Source organism: Notolabrus celidotus, chromosome 21 (genome assembly GCF_009762535.1).
Source record: "Notolabrus celidotus isolate fNotCel1 chromosome 21, fNotCel1.pri, whole genome shotgun sequence".
Taxonomy (NCBI): Eukaryota; Metazoa; Chordata; class Actinopteri; order Labriformes; family Labridae; genus Notolabrus; species Notolabrus celidotus.
Genome location: NC_048292.1, coordinates 10,931,005 through 10,944,962, shown reverse-complemented (window position 1 = coordinate 10,944,962; position 13,958 = coordinate 10,931,005). Strand labels below are relative to the sequence as shown.

Sequence of the window (13,958 nt, the reverse complement as noted above, 5' to 3'; positions counted from 1 at the left end):
GTCACCTAGAAGTGTTACCTCGAAGTAAAGCTAACTTTGGAAACATAAAAAAAGAAAATAAATATAGTCTTTGTATTACACAGAATAAAATTTTGAGATTAGATTGGTACCTTGGTTTGATATCAAAAAGGATTATTACCCGCCTGTCTTACTGATCTTCCGGTTGTGTAAGATGCTTGATTCTGATTAGTCCAAACCCCTTAACGATGGTTAATAACTTTCACTAACATGAGCAACACCAGAGGCAAATGATCACACGTCTTGTCAAATCAATCCGCAGCAAAGAGTTCCGGCACATTTAGCTTCTGCTTATTGACACCACAGACCGTAAGGTGAGGTAAAACCGTTTGCTTCGGTTTGCATCATATTGGTAAACAATGTGGCTAAAACGTTAGCTTCCGTTAGCATGCTAAATCGTCAGGCTGCGGATGTTTACATATTGGATCCTGTCCAGCAATATTAGCAACGGTAGCAGAAGAGGGGGGAGACACTTTACGATACCGGTCTCTACAAAGAAACTTAAACCATGAGCGGTGGTGATGATAGCAGCAGGATTCAAAGTTGTGTTTATTTTTAAAGGTGTGTGAACCGCAGAGCTCAGAGAAGCAGAGGAACTGGATGAGGACAGTGAAATGTTAAATCGATGCTACAGGAACATAAGGATCCATCACCATGGAACACTAACTGACTGTAATCACAGGGACTATTTTTCAAAAACTGTGTACATTAATCACCCTGCTTTGCGTAGGGGTCTTGTCTCACCCTGTTGGGATTATTTTTCCCATAATAACCTGCTGACCATACATTATCCCTTACCTGTGTAATAATTATTAGAATCTTTAGGCAGCCTAAAAGCAGCAATAACACATTACAGAAATACCCAAAGCATCAAACTATACTCTTTAGAACCAAATACAAAAGTTATTCATTATGCAAAACAGCCTGTCCTTATATTTACTTTTTTCATTTTCTTTTCTTTTGTATTTTTTTAACTTAATGATATGTCCATCACTTTATTGCCGCAGCTGATAAAGCAGTGGCTCATTTTAATTAAGTTATATAAAATGTATTTATTTATTTGTTGACGTATTCCTGGGTAGCTTGTGAATTCCCCTAGCAGCCAATAAAAAATAGACTGCTTTCATGTTGCCATAACTGAAATGAATATGAAACACAGATGGCAGGCCTGCTGAGGAAGAAGCATCATTTTTGACTTTCAGATAAAGTGTAGTTGAGCTTAAAAAAAGATAGCAAACCCCAGGTAGAGTACCAAAGTGCTCGCTGAAAAGTGTACAGTAGTTGAGTATGTACCTTTTTACTGTACCACCTCTCAATCTGGAAACTTAACGTAAGCTAGCTTGTTATGCTAATGCAGCATATCAAACAATGCCATTCAATATTTAGTTGAAATGTGATTTATATTGCATTGCTCTGTGATGCAGCTGTTGCTGTGTTGTTTCACCTGCTGTGTTGACACATGTTTCTCAGTCATGAAGTGTGCACTATGTGGTTACATTAGCTGTGAGTGCAGGTAATCAAACCTGACTGACAGACAACTCTGGCTTGTTATGGTATATAATTCTATTCACATAAAAGCCAACCAAATATGTGTTTAAGCAATTTCTTACTTTAAGTAATACTGTTGAGAGGTTGACAGATCCCTGGTGGAAGATTCACTGACTTTGGTAATGAGATTGATTCTAGATTAATATTAATGTATTGAATGTCCTCCTTAGATGGAGCCCCAAATTTGTACGAGCAACACATCAACTTTAAATGCTACAAAAGTCTTATTCTATTTTGTGGAAAAGTTGTATATTTTTATTTACTGGCTCAGAAATGTGATTTATTTCTGTAAGTATTTTCCTTTTTATTTTTTCAATGAAACCACACCAAATTTTGAAAGAGTAGGAACTTTCATTTCAGCTGTGTGGAAGGTATGATAGGTGGAAGCAAGGCAGATGACTCACCATCAATTCTGCTGACCAACTCCTCCAGAGCCTTGACTTTCCTCTGAATACCCGGCTGGGCAAATGTGTAGTTGTCCTGAAAAGACCAAAAACAGATATTAATATTCAACACGGCTTCATCCTAAATGATGGGAGAACAGAAAATTATAAGCAGTCGATTCATGACTTTGTCATTTTTCCAATAATTCACCTAAAGTGGGCACATGCAGGAATAAATCAGACATGAAAAACTACAGATGTATGGATAGAAATGGAGGAGTCGAGAACCAGTCTAGAAGGAGCATAACAAATAGGTACAGGGTTAAGTAGTTTTTGATATTTCAAATTGTCCCTTGGGGGCGTAGTGGTTAAATAATGCAATAAACTTGTTCTAATCCTAAGAACTGATGAACTGGTAAAACTTAATTTTACCTTTATCCCATTAAATTGGTAACAGTGCCTTAGTGCCTGTACTGGATAATGGCATCAGGGTAACAAAGCTTGAAAATTAGATGGCAGAAGTAATGCTTATGGTGCTAAATGAAGAGAGATGGACACCAAATGGTCCTAAATGACCATTTGAGTAGGAACTTGCTGCAATGTGAGAGAAAAAGTCTTAACCATCTTAAGGTCTTATGTTTCTGTTTCTCAGCCTGATGTGACTCAAACTATGGTTCTTATAAATTCATTGTAGCTTATGTGATTTAATCCATTGCTAATTTTTTTTTCAACTGTTTTGTTGATGCATTGAAATTTCAATGACAGAAAAAGAGTCACAATTTTTTGCTTGTAGCTTGCGAGGTACAACGTGACACATGTATACTAACTGGAAGTGGCAAGTGGCCATACTGTTTATAGAGTCAAGTCAAAGTTACACACACATCCACACACATCCACACACATCCACACACATCCACACACATCCACACACACACACACACACACACACACACACACACACACACACACACACACACACACACACACACACACACACACACACACACACACACACACGCAGGTACAGACGGGGCGATTCTGCATTGATTATAGCCTACTGACATTGCTGCATCTAGAAGTTGAAAACAACCATCTGGTAGGCAGCAATGTTGCACAGAGCCTTGTCCACACAGTAGCATTAATACACCCAAAAGATGAGTGCAACCTGCCATGAAAAATTAAAAAAAGGAAAGGAAGAAGGTTGCATAGAATTATGATCGCGTGATATGGCGGAGGTAGGCCATATTTAAAAGCAAAACATAAAAACACACTCCTACTATTTTGAAAGAAGAAATCTGGGCGGATTTAGGATATTGTTAAGTTACTGGCAGGTCAAAAGCTGCACTGTGTGTTAAGTTGGTCATGCAAACGAGCATTACCCCCAACTTGAGAAAACCACGTTAAGATTACAGGTTACAGCACACCTGTAACACACTGCACTGCAGACTGGACTAATGTTTTGTTTTATGAGGATAATCACTTTCAGACAAATAATTCTATTTATTTGGGTATAATTTACTGTAATTTTTAGAAATATATGTTAAAATTCAAATATATTCTTTCATGAAGAAGTTGACAATTCATTAATACTGTTGTAAATACTTAGTGTAAAATGATCAAATGTCTGTAAAGTTGCATAAATCAAGTATTCATCACTTCTGTGCCTGATTCCAAAACAAGGGACATAAATATTGTGCATATTTATATTTTGATTCATTACTGTTAATGACACTGTGTTCAAGACAATTACTAAAATTATGATAACAGAAACAGAAAGTTGTCGTTGGTTCAACTTGCAAAATACAATACAACTGGGAATGGCACATAAAATGTGTGTGTGTGTGTGCGTGTACGCCAAATCACACGAAAGGATCTTGTTTCCTTGAGGGGTCATTTCAGTGTGTCTGGAGAACAGCTGATGCTGCAAAGTATCCAACAGATGGAGAGGGGGAGCAGAATGGTGAGAAAAAGAGACGGAAAAGAGAACAGAAAGAGCAGAGAAAATAAGACAGGGGTGTTTGTTGTGTGTGTGTGTGTGTGTGTGTGTGTGTGTGTGTGTGTGTGTGTGTGTGTGTGTGTGTGTGTGTGTGTGTGTGTGTGTGTGTGTGTGTGTGTGTGTGTGTGTGTGTGTGTGTGTGTGTGTGTGTGTGTGTGTGTGTGTGTAGGGAGGGGGGGTCATTTTGCAGTAAACAGCTGAAGATGTCCTTCATGCTCAGCAAAAACAGTGTGAATGGTAAATGGACTGTATTTATAAAGCACTTTTTCTAGTCTTCTGACCACTCAGGGCATTTTACACACGTCACATTCTTTCGTCATTCTTGTCAATCTTCATTATGTGCCTCCTTCAGCACATTTTACCCACCTTTATCTCTACCAACTCAAGCATATGCTCTTATTTCGAGTGTAAATATCCCACTTTGTCATAATTTAGGCAGAATAAACACTAAATAAAGCCACATGAAGACAGCTGTTGTACTTTTTCTTGTTTTTTATTTATTTATTTATGAAAATGCACTTGACTTAAGTGTTGTGACTGTTTGATTTATATTTCAACCAAGTTCTGTTTTAGATATAGGCCTTAAAAATCAAGTATTGGTCTACAAGTGTATCTAAGTTTTCTTCATTCAGAATTCGGAACAGTGTCCAGTAAAACAAAGTGTCAAATTAAATAAGACTCTTTGTGGAATGTCAACTTTCAGTATTTTATGCATGCAGTAGGGTAGAAAAAATGTACAATATAATGTACATTGCAAATGTGAATTTATCAAAGTAGCCTCCCAGAACTTTAGTTGAAATGAATTTAAAATAACTTATATGTGTGTGTGTTGAAAATTAATCAATCCCCATGATACGTGCAAGGTGCCTTTACAACCCATTCTCCATCACTGAGATAAGAAATATGTTGCATATAAAACCTTCCCCCTCTTGTTATACCTTTTTGTGATTTAATAATACTAAAATGTCTCAATATTCTATTTTCACTGTCTCTACCTTTATTCCCTGCTTTCTTTCAACCACTGCAGTGTCAATGTGGTTAGGTACAGATCAATGGTCAGTACAAGTAATTACATTTGCATTATTGAAGCCTCTAGCCTAAATCAACTGCCATTCTCCCATTTTGTTCCTATTATCTAAATTCTTCCTTCTTCTCTCCTTTTCTCTACATGGATTTCTCATTCTCTCCCTCTTCCTTGATGACAGCATATGTTTGTGTTCGCAACAAGCTGTCAGTAATGTATTTGGCATGGCATGTCTCTCTCCTACTGGAATATGTTGATATGTTACTGTCGTTTAACTCTGTGAAGTCTGACATTAAGATAAGATGAAATGGTTTTCCATTCAGTTGCATATTTTTGTATCACCGGGAACAATTTCTGTGTTTAACTCTACATCGTTGGTCAGGCTAACAATGGTTTACATTCCAAGTATTTCAGTCATTCTAACAGACATTTTATTTTGTTAAATGCTCTTATTGAATAGAATACTTAAATTGGACAAATCCTGATTTACTAGCATGAAGCAAAAAGTTAAAAGCCCAATTTGTCTCCTATTTTCCTTAAAATAAAACACTTTTTAAATCTTAACTTTAAATCTTAGCAGTATTAACTGATCCCAATCACATACTGCTGACACAGCCACTGAGGGTACATTTTGGGGTTAAGTGTCTTGCTCGAGGTCATATGGACAGCAGGACAAGGGATCGAACCCCTAACGACCCAATTCCACCAAATCCGTGTCCGGTCCGTCTCCAATCCGTCACGGCATTGGATCTGATAGGTTTCTATTCCAGTAGAAATTCTACCAGTCCAGTTGCTTTACGGATCAAGCTTTGGATTGCCATGACCTGGATGGCTGAGAACCTTCACAGACATAGTCAATCTGTTAACTCCCACTGGATCCACTTGGTTGTGTTCTGGCTGCATCTCTGATCCGGCAGGTTGGAACGCAACGGATCAGAATAAAACACTCCTTGTTATCATTGAATGTTTATAACTTAGCTATGACAACAAAATGTGATTTTGAGCGAAGGCAGGCCCGGTGTCATCAAGTCAGAGGTTTTCAGAGGCTGATAAAGACAACATGGATGAGGAGAGGAGGAGGATAATACTTGAATCAGTGTTTGCCGTGGGAAAACCTCGGTTACATGACTCCAACTGTACGGCAGTCCTGCTCTGTGCTGTGTTCAGAAAACACAACAGGTGGGTGTTGACGGACGAGAGAGCAAAGAGCCGGACCAGACACAGATCTGGTGAAAGTCACAGCCTCAACCTTACCAACCTTAACCTTACGATTGATCGATGACCGTCTCTACCACTGAGTCACAGCCGCCACTGAATATACATGGTGCTAATAACATACAGAAAGTCTACAAAACTTTAAATGTATTGAAACATTGAATGTTTTCACATTGAACGTTTCAATGATTGAGATGGTATAAGAGTACAATACAGGTTTAAGTAGGAATAAAATGCAAATATGGTAATGGACAGGGCTGAGATGACTTCGATGAAAACTCGTAACATTAATGTGTTTGAGTTTTTTTATGTTACTGCTTCCAACTACAATGAAATAGCACAACACTGCCAGAGTACTCTTTATCTTACTCACAATGTGCTTTTATCCTGATTCAATTTTACCACTATAGTGAGGTTCCAAGTGCTCTCCTCCTTTACTCTCTCACCTCTTTTATACCTCTAATTCTCTCCCTTTTATATTGTTTTCTTATGATGTCCATCCTCCATCCACTCACTTCCTCTCTTTGCCAAACTCAATATATCGGATCTTTGATCAGCTGAGGCAACTGGAGGAAATCAACTTCTACTCTTTCATTATTCATACATTCACCTCTACTACCACCATCTATCCATTCTCCACATCTGACCCAACAAGCAGGTATCACAGCCCCCAGAGCACAGACATGAACAAACAGGCACAGGGCACACAAGCAATAAGCCAGTGTCTCTCTCATCCAGGTGTCAACTGCCTCTCTTTCTAGTCTTCTCTTTCCATTCTGCCTTGCCCCCTTCTCCTTTCATCCAGCTGAATCAATAGCTCCTCTTCAACTCTCAGGCCGTTCCATTAGTGATAACAATGGCTCCATGCTGGACTAAGATTGCCTCCTATTGTAGCAGTGGATGTCTATCAGTGAGTTGGACAGAACCAACATAACAACTCTGCCATGGTATGTGTACGTATGGAAGAGGAAGAGACATAAGGACAGATGAGAGAGAGAGAGATGACAGGTCAAGATAAAGGGTAGACAATAAACTGAAGGACAGGGCAATGTTCTGTCATTCTCTAGTACGTGCGTGTGTTTGCGTGTGTGTGCATGTGTGTGTGTTTGTGTGTGTATAAGAGAAAGACAGAGTGAGAGGCAGTAAGTGCTTGTATGAGAGAAATGACAGGTTGAGATAAGGTTTAGACAGAAGACAATTATATTTCTTCTGTACTATAGCGCGGCCAGATTTAATTGTGTTGCTTTTTTCCTGTGTCAGTGAGAAATGGCTGTTGCTTTGTGCATATCTTGCCTGGCAGAACCTGCGTGTTTCCCAATAAGGATATCCAAAACTCCATTACAATAGCTGGATTACAACATTGTATGTGACTGGCTTATTTTTTGTCTGTAACAACAGAGGAGACAAAAGCTCCCCATGGTGGCACTTCAAAACTTGTTTGAACTTTGATGGGACAATAGTTTAGTCCACTGACCTCCAAGTATGGTGTGGAAACAAGAACGGATATAGATACCATTGATTTTCTTGATTCTGTGACTACCAATCAGATGTTTAAAGGCCCTGGGAACCCAAATCAACAAAAACGTTCTACCTATGATATATCAGACCATATGTAAATACTAAAAACTATGTAAAAATATTAGAACGCAACTTTGATCCATTTTCAAATATTTTCAATTAAGTGTTTTAACACGTTTTCACACTGGGTTTTAAGGAGGCTGATTTAACCTGATATTTACTACGTTATAAATATTCAACCAATCAGAAATTAAACACTGAGTCACGTGCATGCATGTTCAACAAAACTACTCCGCTCCTACTCAGACCGTCTCTTGACGTCTCAGCCAGCTCCCCTCAGTGTTGCCTTAGCTGTTAGCTTGTTTACTAATCACGTCCTGCCTGTAATCTGTCTGTAAAGCTGTCTCCCTGCTTTTTGCACCGCTGTGCCTGTGTGTCCACTCCTGCACATCCACCGTTGAAGATGACAGGTTGTTGTCATTCTTTTATTTTCCTAACTGTGGTGGATTTGGGGAATTTTTGGGACACGGTTGAGTTGAGCCACGGCAGAGTGGCTAAAGCAGTCCCGCACATGCTCTGCTCATTTCCCCAGGACCGGTTCACTAACTTTCCCCAAACAGCTCAGAGTTTAACTAAACAGCTCCATTGGACACCCGGAGCCGAGCTTCTCTAAGTGCACATAGGACACTTCAGCCTCCACTGCTCCAGAATCCCATGGTCCTAGTGCCCCGGAGACTACGAAGTGATAAAACTCGTAAATTATATTAAGTTCTGATTCTGAAATGTTTTTTGACTCAGCACTCAGAGACCATTTGAAATTAATCATTTTCAGATTCTGTAGTTTTTATGTCTTTAGATTGAGAGTCAGATGGCTCAAACATGCAGGCTGTGAACTCTCTCTTGACCTGTCAATCAAAAAGTTAGCTGCCACACCCACACAGCCCTGAGAAATGCTCTGAACTGGAAAATAAGCTGTTTTTGAACCGAGTTTTTTCATAGTTATGGATGTTTATTTTCACTCAGATTTTTGTTGAAGCTTGATTACACATTTCATTTTAATACTCTATGTGAATTTTAAATATTCCATTTATGTTTCCTGAGGCTTTAAGAAATAACATTTGAGGCTTAAAGACTGCTAAAAAGGTGTACGCCATAGAACATACCATACAAACCAATAAAGGATCAGACATTTTCATGGTGGACCTTATGTGTCAAGACAACTGTTGGAGTATAATAAGTTCTGTTCCCAGGGCAAAATTAAATATCTCAAAGTTAAGTCCTGGAGCTGAAAATACATTTGGGAGCCCTTTCTGCTAGAGGCTTATCTGCAGAATTACTGTAAAGGCAGTTTTTCTTCTGCTGGCTGTGAACCAAAGAGGTCTCAAGAGTGTGCTGGTAGAATAATGGTCTTTTTAGAATATTTGACTTCATTTCGTTCTCTGAGCCAGGCAGCTGACAGCATATAGACGCAACACAGTGAGTGCTTCAGCTTTAAGCATTATCAGACAGAGATGTGCACATGTCACTTGTTGCAAGTCCAAGTCAAGTCTCAAGTATTTGGTCACAAGTCCAAGGTAAGTCTCAAATCTTTGGTCACAAGTCCAAGTCAAGTCTCAAGTCTTTAGTCACAAGTCCAAGTCAAGTCTCAAGTCTTTAGTCACAAGTCCAAGTCCAAGTCAGGTCTCAAGTATTTGATGACAACTCCAATTCAAGTCTCAAGTCTCTAGTCTCAAGTCCATGTCAAGTCTCAAGTATTTGGTCTGAAGTCCAAGTCAAGTCTTTGGTCTTTGGTCTTTGGTTACAAGTCCAAGTCAAGTCTTAAGCCTTTAGCTTCTAGTCCATGTCAAGTCTCAAGTATTCGGTCTTTGGTTACAAGTCCAAGTCTCAAGTCTTTGGTCACTAGTCCAAGTCAATTCTCAAGTCTCAGGTCTTAAGTCACAAGTCCATGTCAAGTCTCAAGTCTTTAGTTACAAGTCCATGTCAAGTCTCAAGTCTTTAGTCACAACTCTAAGTCAAGTCTCAAGACTTTGGTCACAAGTCCAAGTCAAGTCTTTGGACACACACTTTGGTGTGCACACATGCAAATATGGGGAGAGAGAGACCTATGATTATAGATATGACAGTAATATTTTTCTTTTTAAATAATGGTCACATTATTATTGAACGAATATTCAGAAATCACAACCCTTTGTTAGCCATTATTGCTTGCACCAAAGGGTACAAAACCGAAGTCCTAATGTGATCTCTTTTGATTTCATCTAATCGCACTGGGAGGAAGGAAGGAAAAAAATAAACAAATACAAACTGCAACTTGCTGTAGTTATGTCCTAGTGTAAGAAAAAATCAAAAAGATTTAAACTTTTGCAACATCTCCAATAAGTCTGCAAGCTGTTGGCTCATTGAAGACAGGACCACACGCAAGTGTAACCAGGGACCAAAACAAAACTCTTCCTTGATTGTCAGGAGTGGGCGAACTGGGTAAAAATGGTCATGACCCACCAGAAGCGTGACTCCAGCCTAACCTTCCTATTATCTCAGCCTGCTCCGTTGAATGTGGGGGGGCAATTAAAGGAACAACTCATTAGAGAAGCGGCTTTATTGAACTGACAGCCAAAATAGCCTGTTCACTTTTATGTGAGAGAGAGGCCTGGCATTGAAACTGTAAAACAAGACCTAATGGCCAATTTACAGTACTAAAATGTAAGGGAAAAAACTGTTCCACAGCACACCAGGCAATTGAAGAAAGATACAAATCATTGGTTTCACGGAAGGATAACAGAACGTCAATTTATGTTCAGCATCGTCATGCAATTAAAAACTTAAACATACAATTCTAAATATTTTACTCAAATTGATGGAAAACAAGTGTCAGTGTGGCATCAAGTCAAGAAGAATATCTGAAAACATGTGGTGTTTTCAAGGCGGTAAGCCAATTTAATTGTATAGAGACGCTCTCTTTCTCTCGCCAACCCCAGACCTCCACCATGAGGCCTACAGTTAAGTGTAATAGTGTATAGTACATGTAAGTGAGTTTAAGACGAGGTCAGAGCAAGGATCACCGACTAATTACAGTGCTGAAGCACTCTCTCTCCATCAGATTGTTTGGAGGGCATTAAGGGGGAAACATGGGCTTCCCTGATGCATTGAAAATAATTAGTTTGGAGCCAAGGTCACAAACAAACAAAGCCAGGGTAACAAACACATACAGTAGGATATACGAAGACGCACGCTATTCTTTTCTTACTCCCTCTGCTCTGAAGCTTTGCAGTCTCTGCTTTGCTCTCATAGAGAATAAGGAAGTGTCTGTTTACTTGTTAAATTAATTGCTTAAAGTGGATAGCTATTTATGAATGTTTACATTTTATTTGTAATATATGCTTTTCATTATTGATCAACTCAAGTAGGAGCTGGGGGATGTTTTAAGTTTCACGATATAAGGTATATTTTGAAAGTCCCAAATACTAATAGGAATCCTCTACAAAAACATAAATCATGTTCCTTTTCCTAAGTTCAACCTCACCATAGAGGTACAGGAGTTCACTTTTACCAAAGCAGAAACTGTTCAGGCGGAAAGAAAAAGTCGATTTAGAAGTGCCAGAAACTCCACCTCCTCTATGGCAGAAAAAAACACTTACAGCCCAGTAGAGAAGAAAAGGATCATTTTCATAAACAATAGTCAGTGATGGTGGTTGTTCTGTGGTGAGTTTTTGAGTTCTAATGTTTTTAAACTTATCCATCACATAATTAAGGGAATGGCTGCTTTGCCAGACAGTTGGCATTTTATTTTGTGAAAGCACATGTACGACATTTCCTGAGAGCACAAAAAGCATTGAGAACGGTAGGATCTGTACTTTTGCTGAGGAATTTATCCTTTAAGCCAGCAGAAAAATATATGGTTAAAATCTTCAGGACCAATTCAGAAATAAATGTGATAAGTGTTATTGTTGTGGGTTTCTCCTCCAAAAGTTCTGGTAGATGCACTGAGAACTGACAGAAGACTCAATCAACACAGGGATGGACTACTGGGTGAATTTGGAGATTGGAAGGAAAAAAGATTTTGAAAGAAATGAGGAAACAAAATTTTGGTGCTGTAGGTTATGTATAAGCAGACTCCACGCCTACAATCCTGTTTCTTATATAAAAGCTACTTTAAACATAGAGCTGATACTGTTAAAGCTGCTGTGAGGAACTTCTGTTTTGCATCGATTCTTGCGCCCCCTTGTGGTCAAAGTGATACCTCTTATTTCTTGTCCTGTAAATGCAAAATTATTGTCTTCAGACAATAACCTCATCCTGTTGTCTTTTAACATTTAAAATGTATCACATAATGTGATTATCAGCCAAAAAAGGGTGTTTCTAAAGCGAGATGATATCATCTGTTCTGACACCTACCCCCTCAGATCAGTTTCAGGGATTAAAAATGACAACAGAGAAAGTATCGGTGTTGTTGTGGATGGTCTTGTTTGCTTTTGAGGGTCATAAAGAGGCATCAGTATCAATTTCAGTCTGTTTCTCAGCCAGTTAAAAACTCCTCATAGTGCCTTTAAAGAGGCCCTCAAGGCAAACTACAGGAATGTCAGGCAATATGATCATAGTAATTTACCGTGCATGAATGTGATTATCTGCAGTGGCATTATATGATAGAACAAATGTAAGGAAACAACAGTACAGTACAATATATACAATATATATTTTGAAAGAAATCATTAAAGTTAAAAATTCCGCACAAATGCACAGGTGTGTTGCACTTGATGGTGTAATTTCTACCTTATGTGGCAAGAAATAAACATGTAAAAAAGAACAACTGATCAATAAACACAATCATACTTCAACCACAATCACAAGACTCCAGTTTCTACCGGTTTTAAGAAGGAAGCCTAATCTCTTAATCTGAAGATAACGATCTTGAACCTCAGCTTTGTGTCCAGATTTATTTCTTTATTTTTTTTAAATTATTTTCTTTGTTTGCTTTTTAAAATTTGCTCGAGGTCTACCCTGTAACAGCAAACATGTTTTTTAACAGCTCATCATTACTTACATGATACACATAAGGTTTAAAGTGGTCTTTGTGGTTTAGTATCTTGTTCATTGTGTGTTATTGTTGTCATTGTTGTTTTTACATTTTGACTTAGATTTTTAATCATGTAATTTGTGTGGAATTGTACACATTTGCATGAGTGGACCCCAGGAAGAGTAGTTGCTACCATGATAGCAGCTAATGAGGATCCAAATGAATAAATAAAATAAAATCAAGATGAATGACTGTCTCTAAAGGAGACGTTATCCTTGAAGTATTCATGCTCACATGGAATAAATAGACCCGGCATGCACAGAGATCAACCAGCTTCATGCTTTTAAAAAATAATCTAAGACAACCTTGTAAGTACAAACCTGCATCTGCATTATGTCAGTATTAAGTCGGAAAAAATTAAGAATCACTTTTATTTGGTTAACTAGTCTTATGTGATGTTGCATACCCTGTGATGTGACTTGAGCTCATGAGCACATGAGCACATGGCATTCTACTTGTTCATGTTTGTGGTTGGATCCTCTTCCTGAAAGGTACCGTGTCCAAACCCCCCTCCCCTCCATTACTGATGGTAAAAAACACATCAAGTAGTGATAGATAATTTAAGTTGTTTTTGTATATATTTTAACTTGCCAGCTAATGATTTTTAGGATATACTACTTATGTAAACATGTTTTGTCTGCTGCATCCACTTAGGGTCCTTGCTATTATAACTATTTATTATCTTTTTATGATGTGTAAAAAGTTGAATGGTTAATGTAATTGGTTTCCATGATAATTTCAAATAATATCAACTAACTCAGGTTAAGAGTGTGTTTACCTGGATGCCATCCAGCAGTTTACTCATGCACCAGAAGCTGTCAGCCTCAATGTTCCTCAGAGCCTCTTCCTGGAGACTGGACACGTCAAAGTTTTCCACTTCCTCCTCTAGAGAAGAGAAAGAAGAACAGAAAGAGAGGAGGGTGAGAACCAAGCAGTGTGAAGGAGAGAGATGGACAGCATGACGGGTGAACTAAAGCTGGCAAAAGATACAGAGAGCAAATCCGGGTCTTCGGAGACAGCAGGGGCTCTGACATAAACCCATCACCTACATAGGGGAACAAGAAAGCCATAGGAGTAGAAGGGAAATACATTTACAGGAGAGCATGGGAGCAAAGGAGGGTGGTGGGTTATGAAAGAGATGTATGGAAATTAAAAATGATTGAAAAAGTGGAGTTAAAAAACGAA

The 13,958-nt window shown here is 38.6% G+C and overlaps 1 protein-coding gene across 3 annotated transcripts in view; it reads right to left on the bottom strand.

Annotated features, from left to right (window-relative positions):
• The window catches only part of tbc1d22a (TBC1 domain family, member 22a), an 81,456-nt gene that overhangs the window by 36,490 nt on the left and 31,008 nt on the right, over positions 1-13,958 (bottom strand). For all 3 annotated transcript variants that reach the window (XM_034673579.1, XM_034673581.1, XM_034673580.1), the window contains 2 exons: positions 13,552-13,658; positions 1,971-2,046 (listed from right to left, as the gene is read on the bottom strand). In XM_034673579.1, the coding sequence (XP_034529470.1) occupies positions 1,971-2,046; positions 13,552-13,658 (183 nt within the window). The remainder of the gene's footprint in view (positions 1-1,970; positions 2,047-13,551; positions 13,659-13,958) is intronic.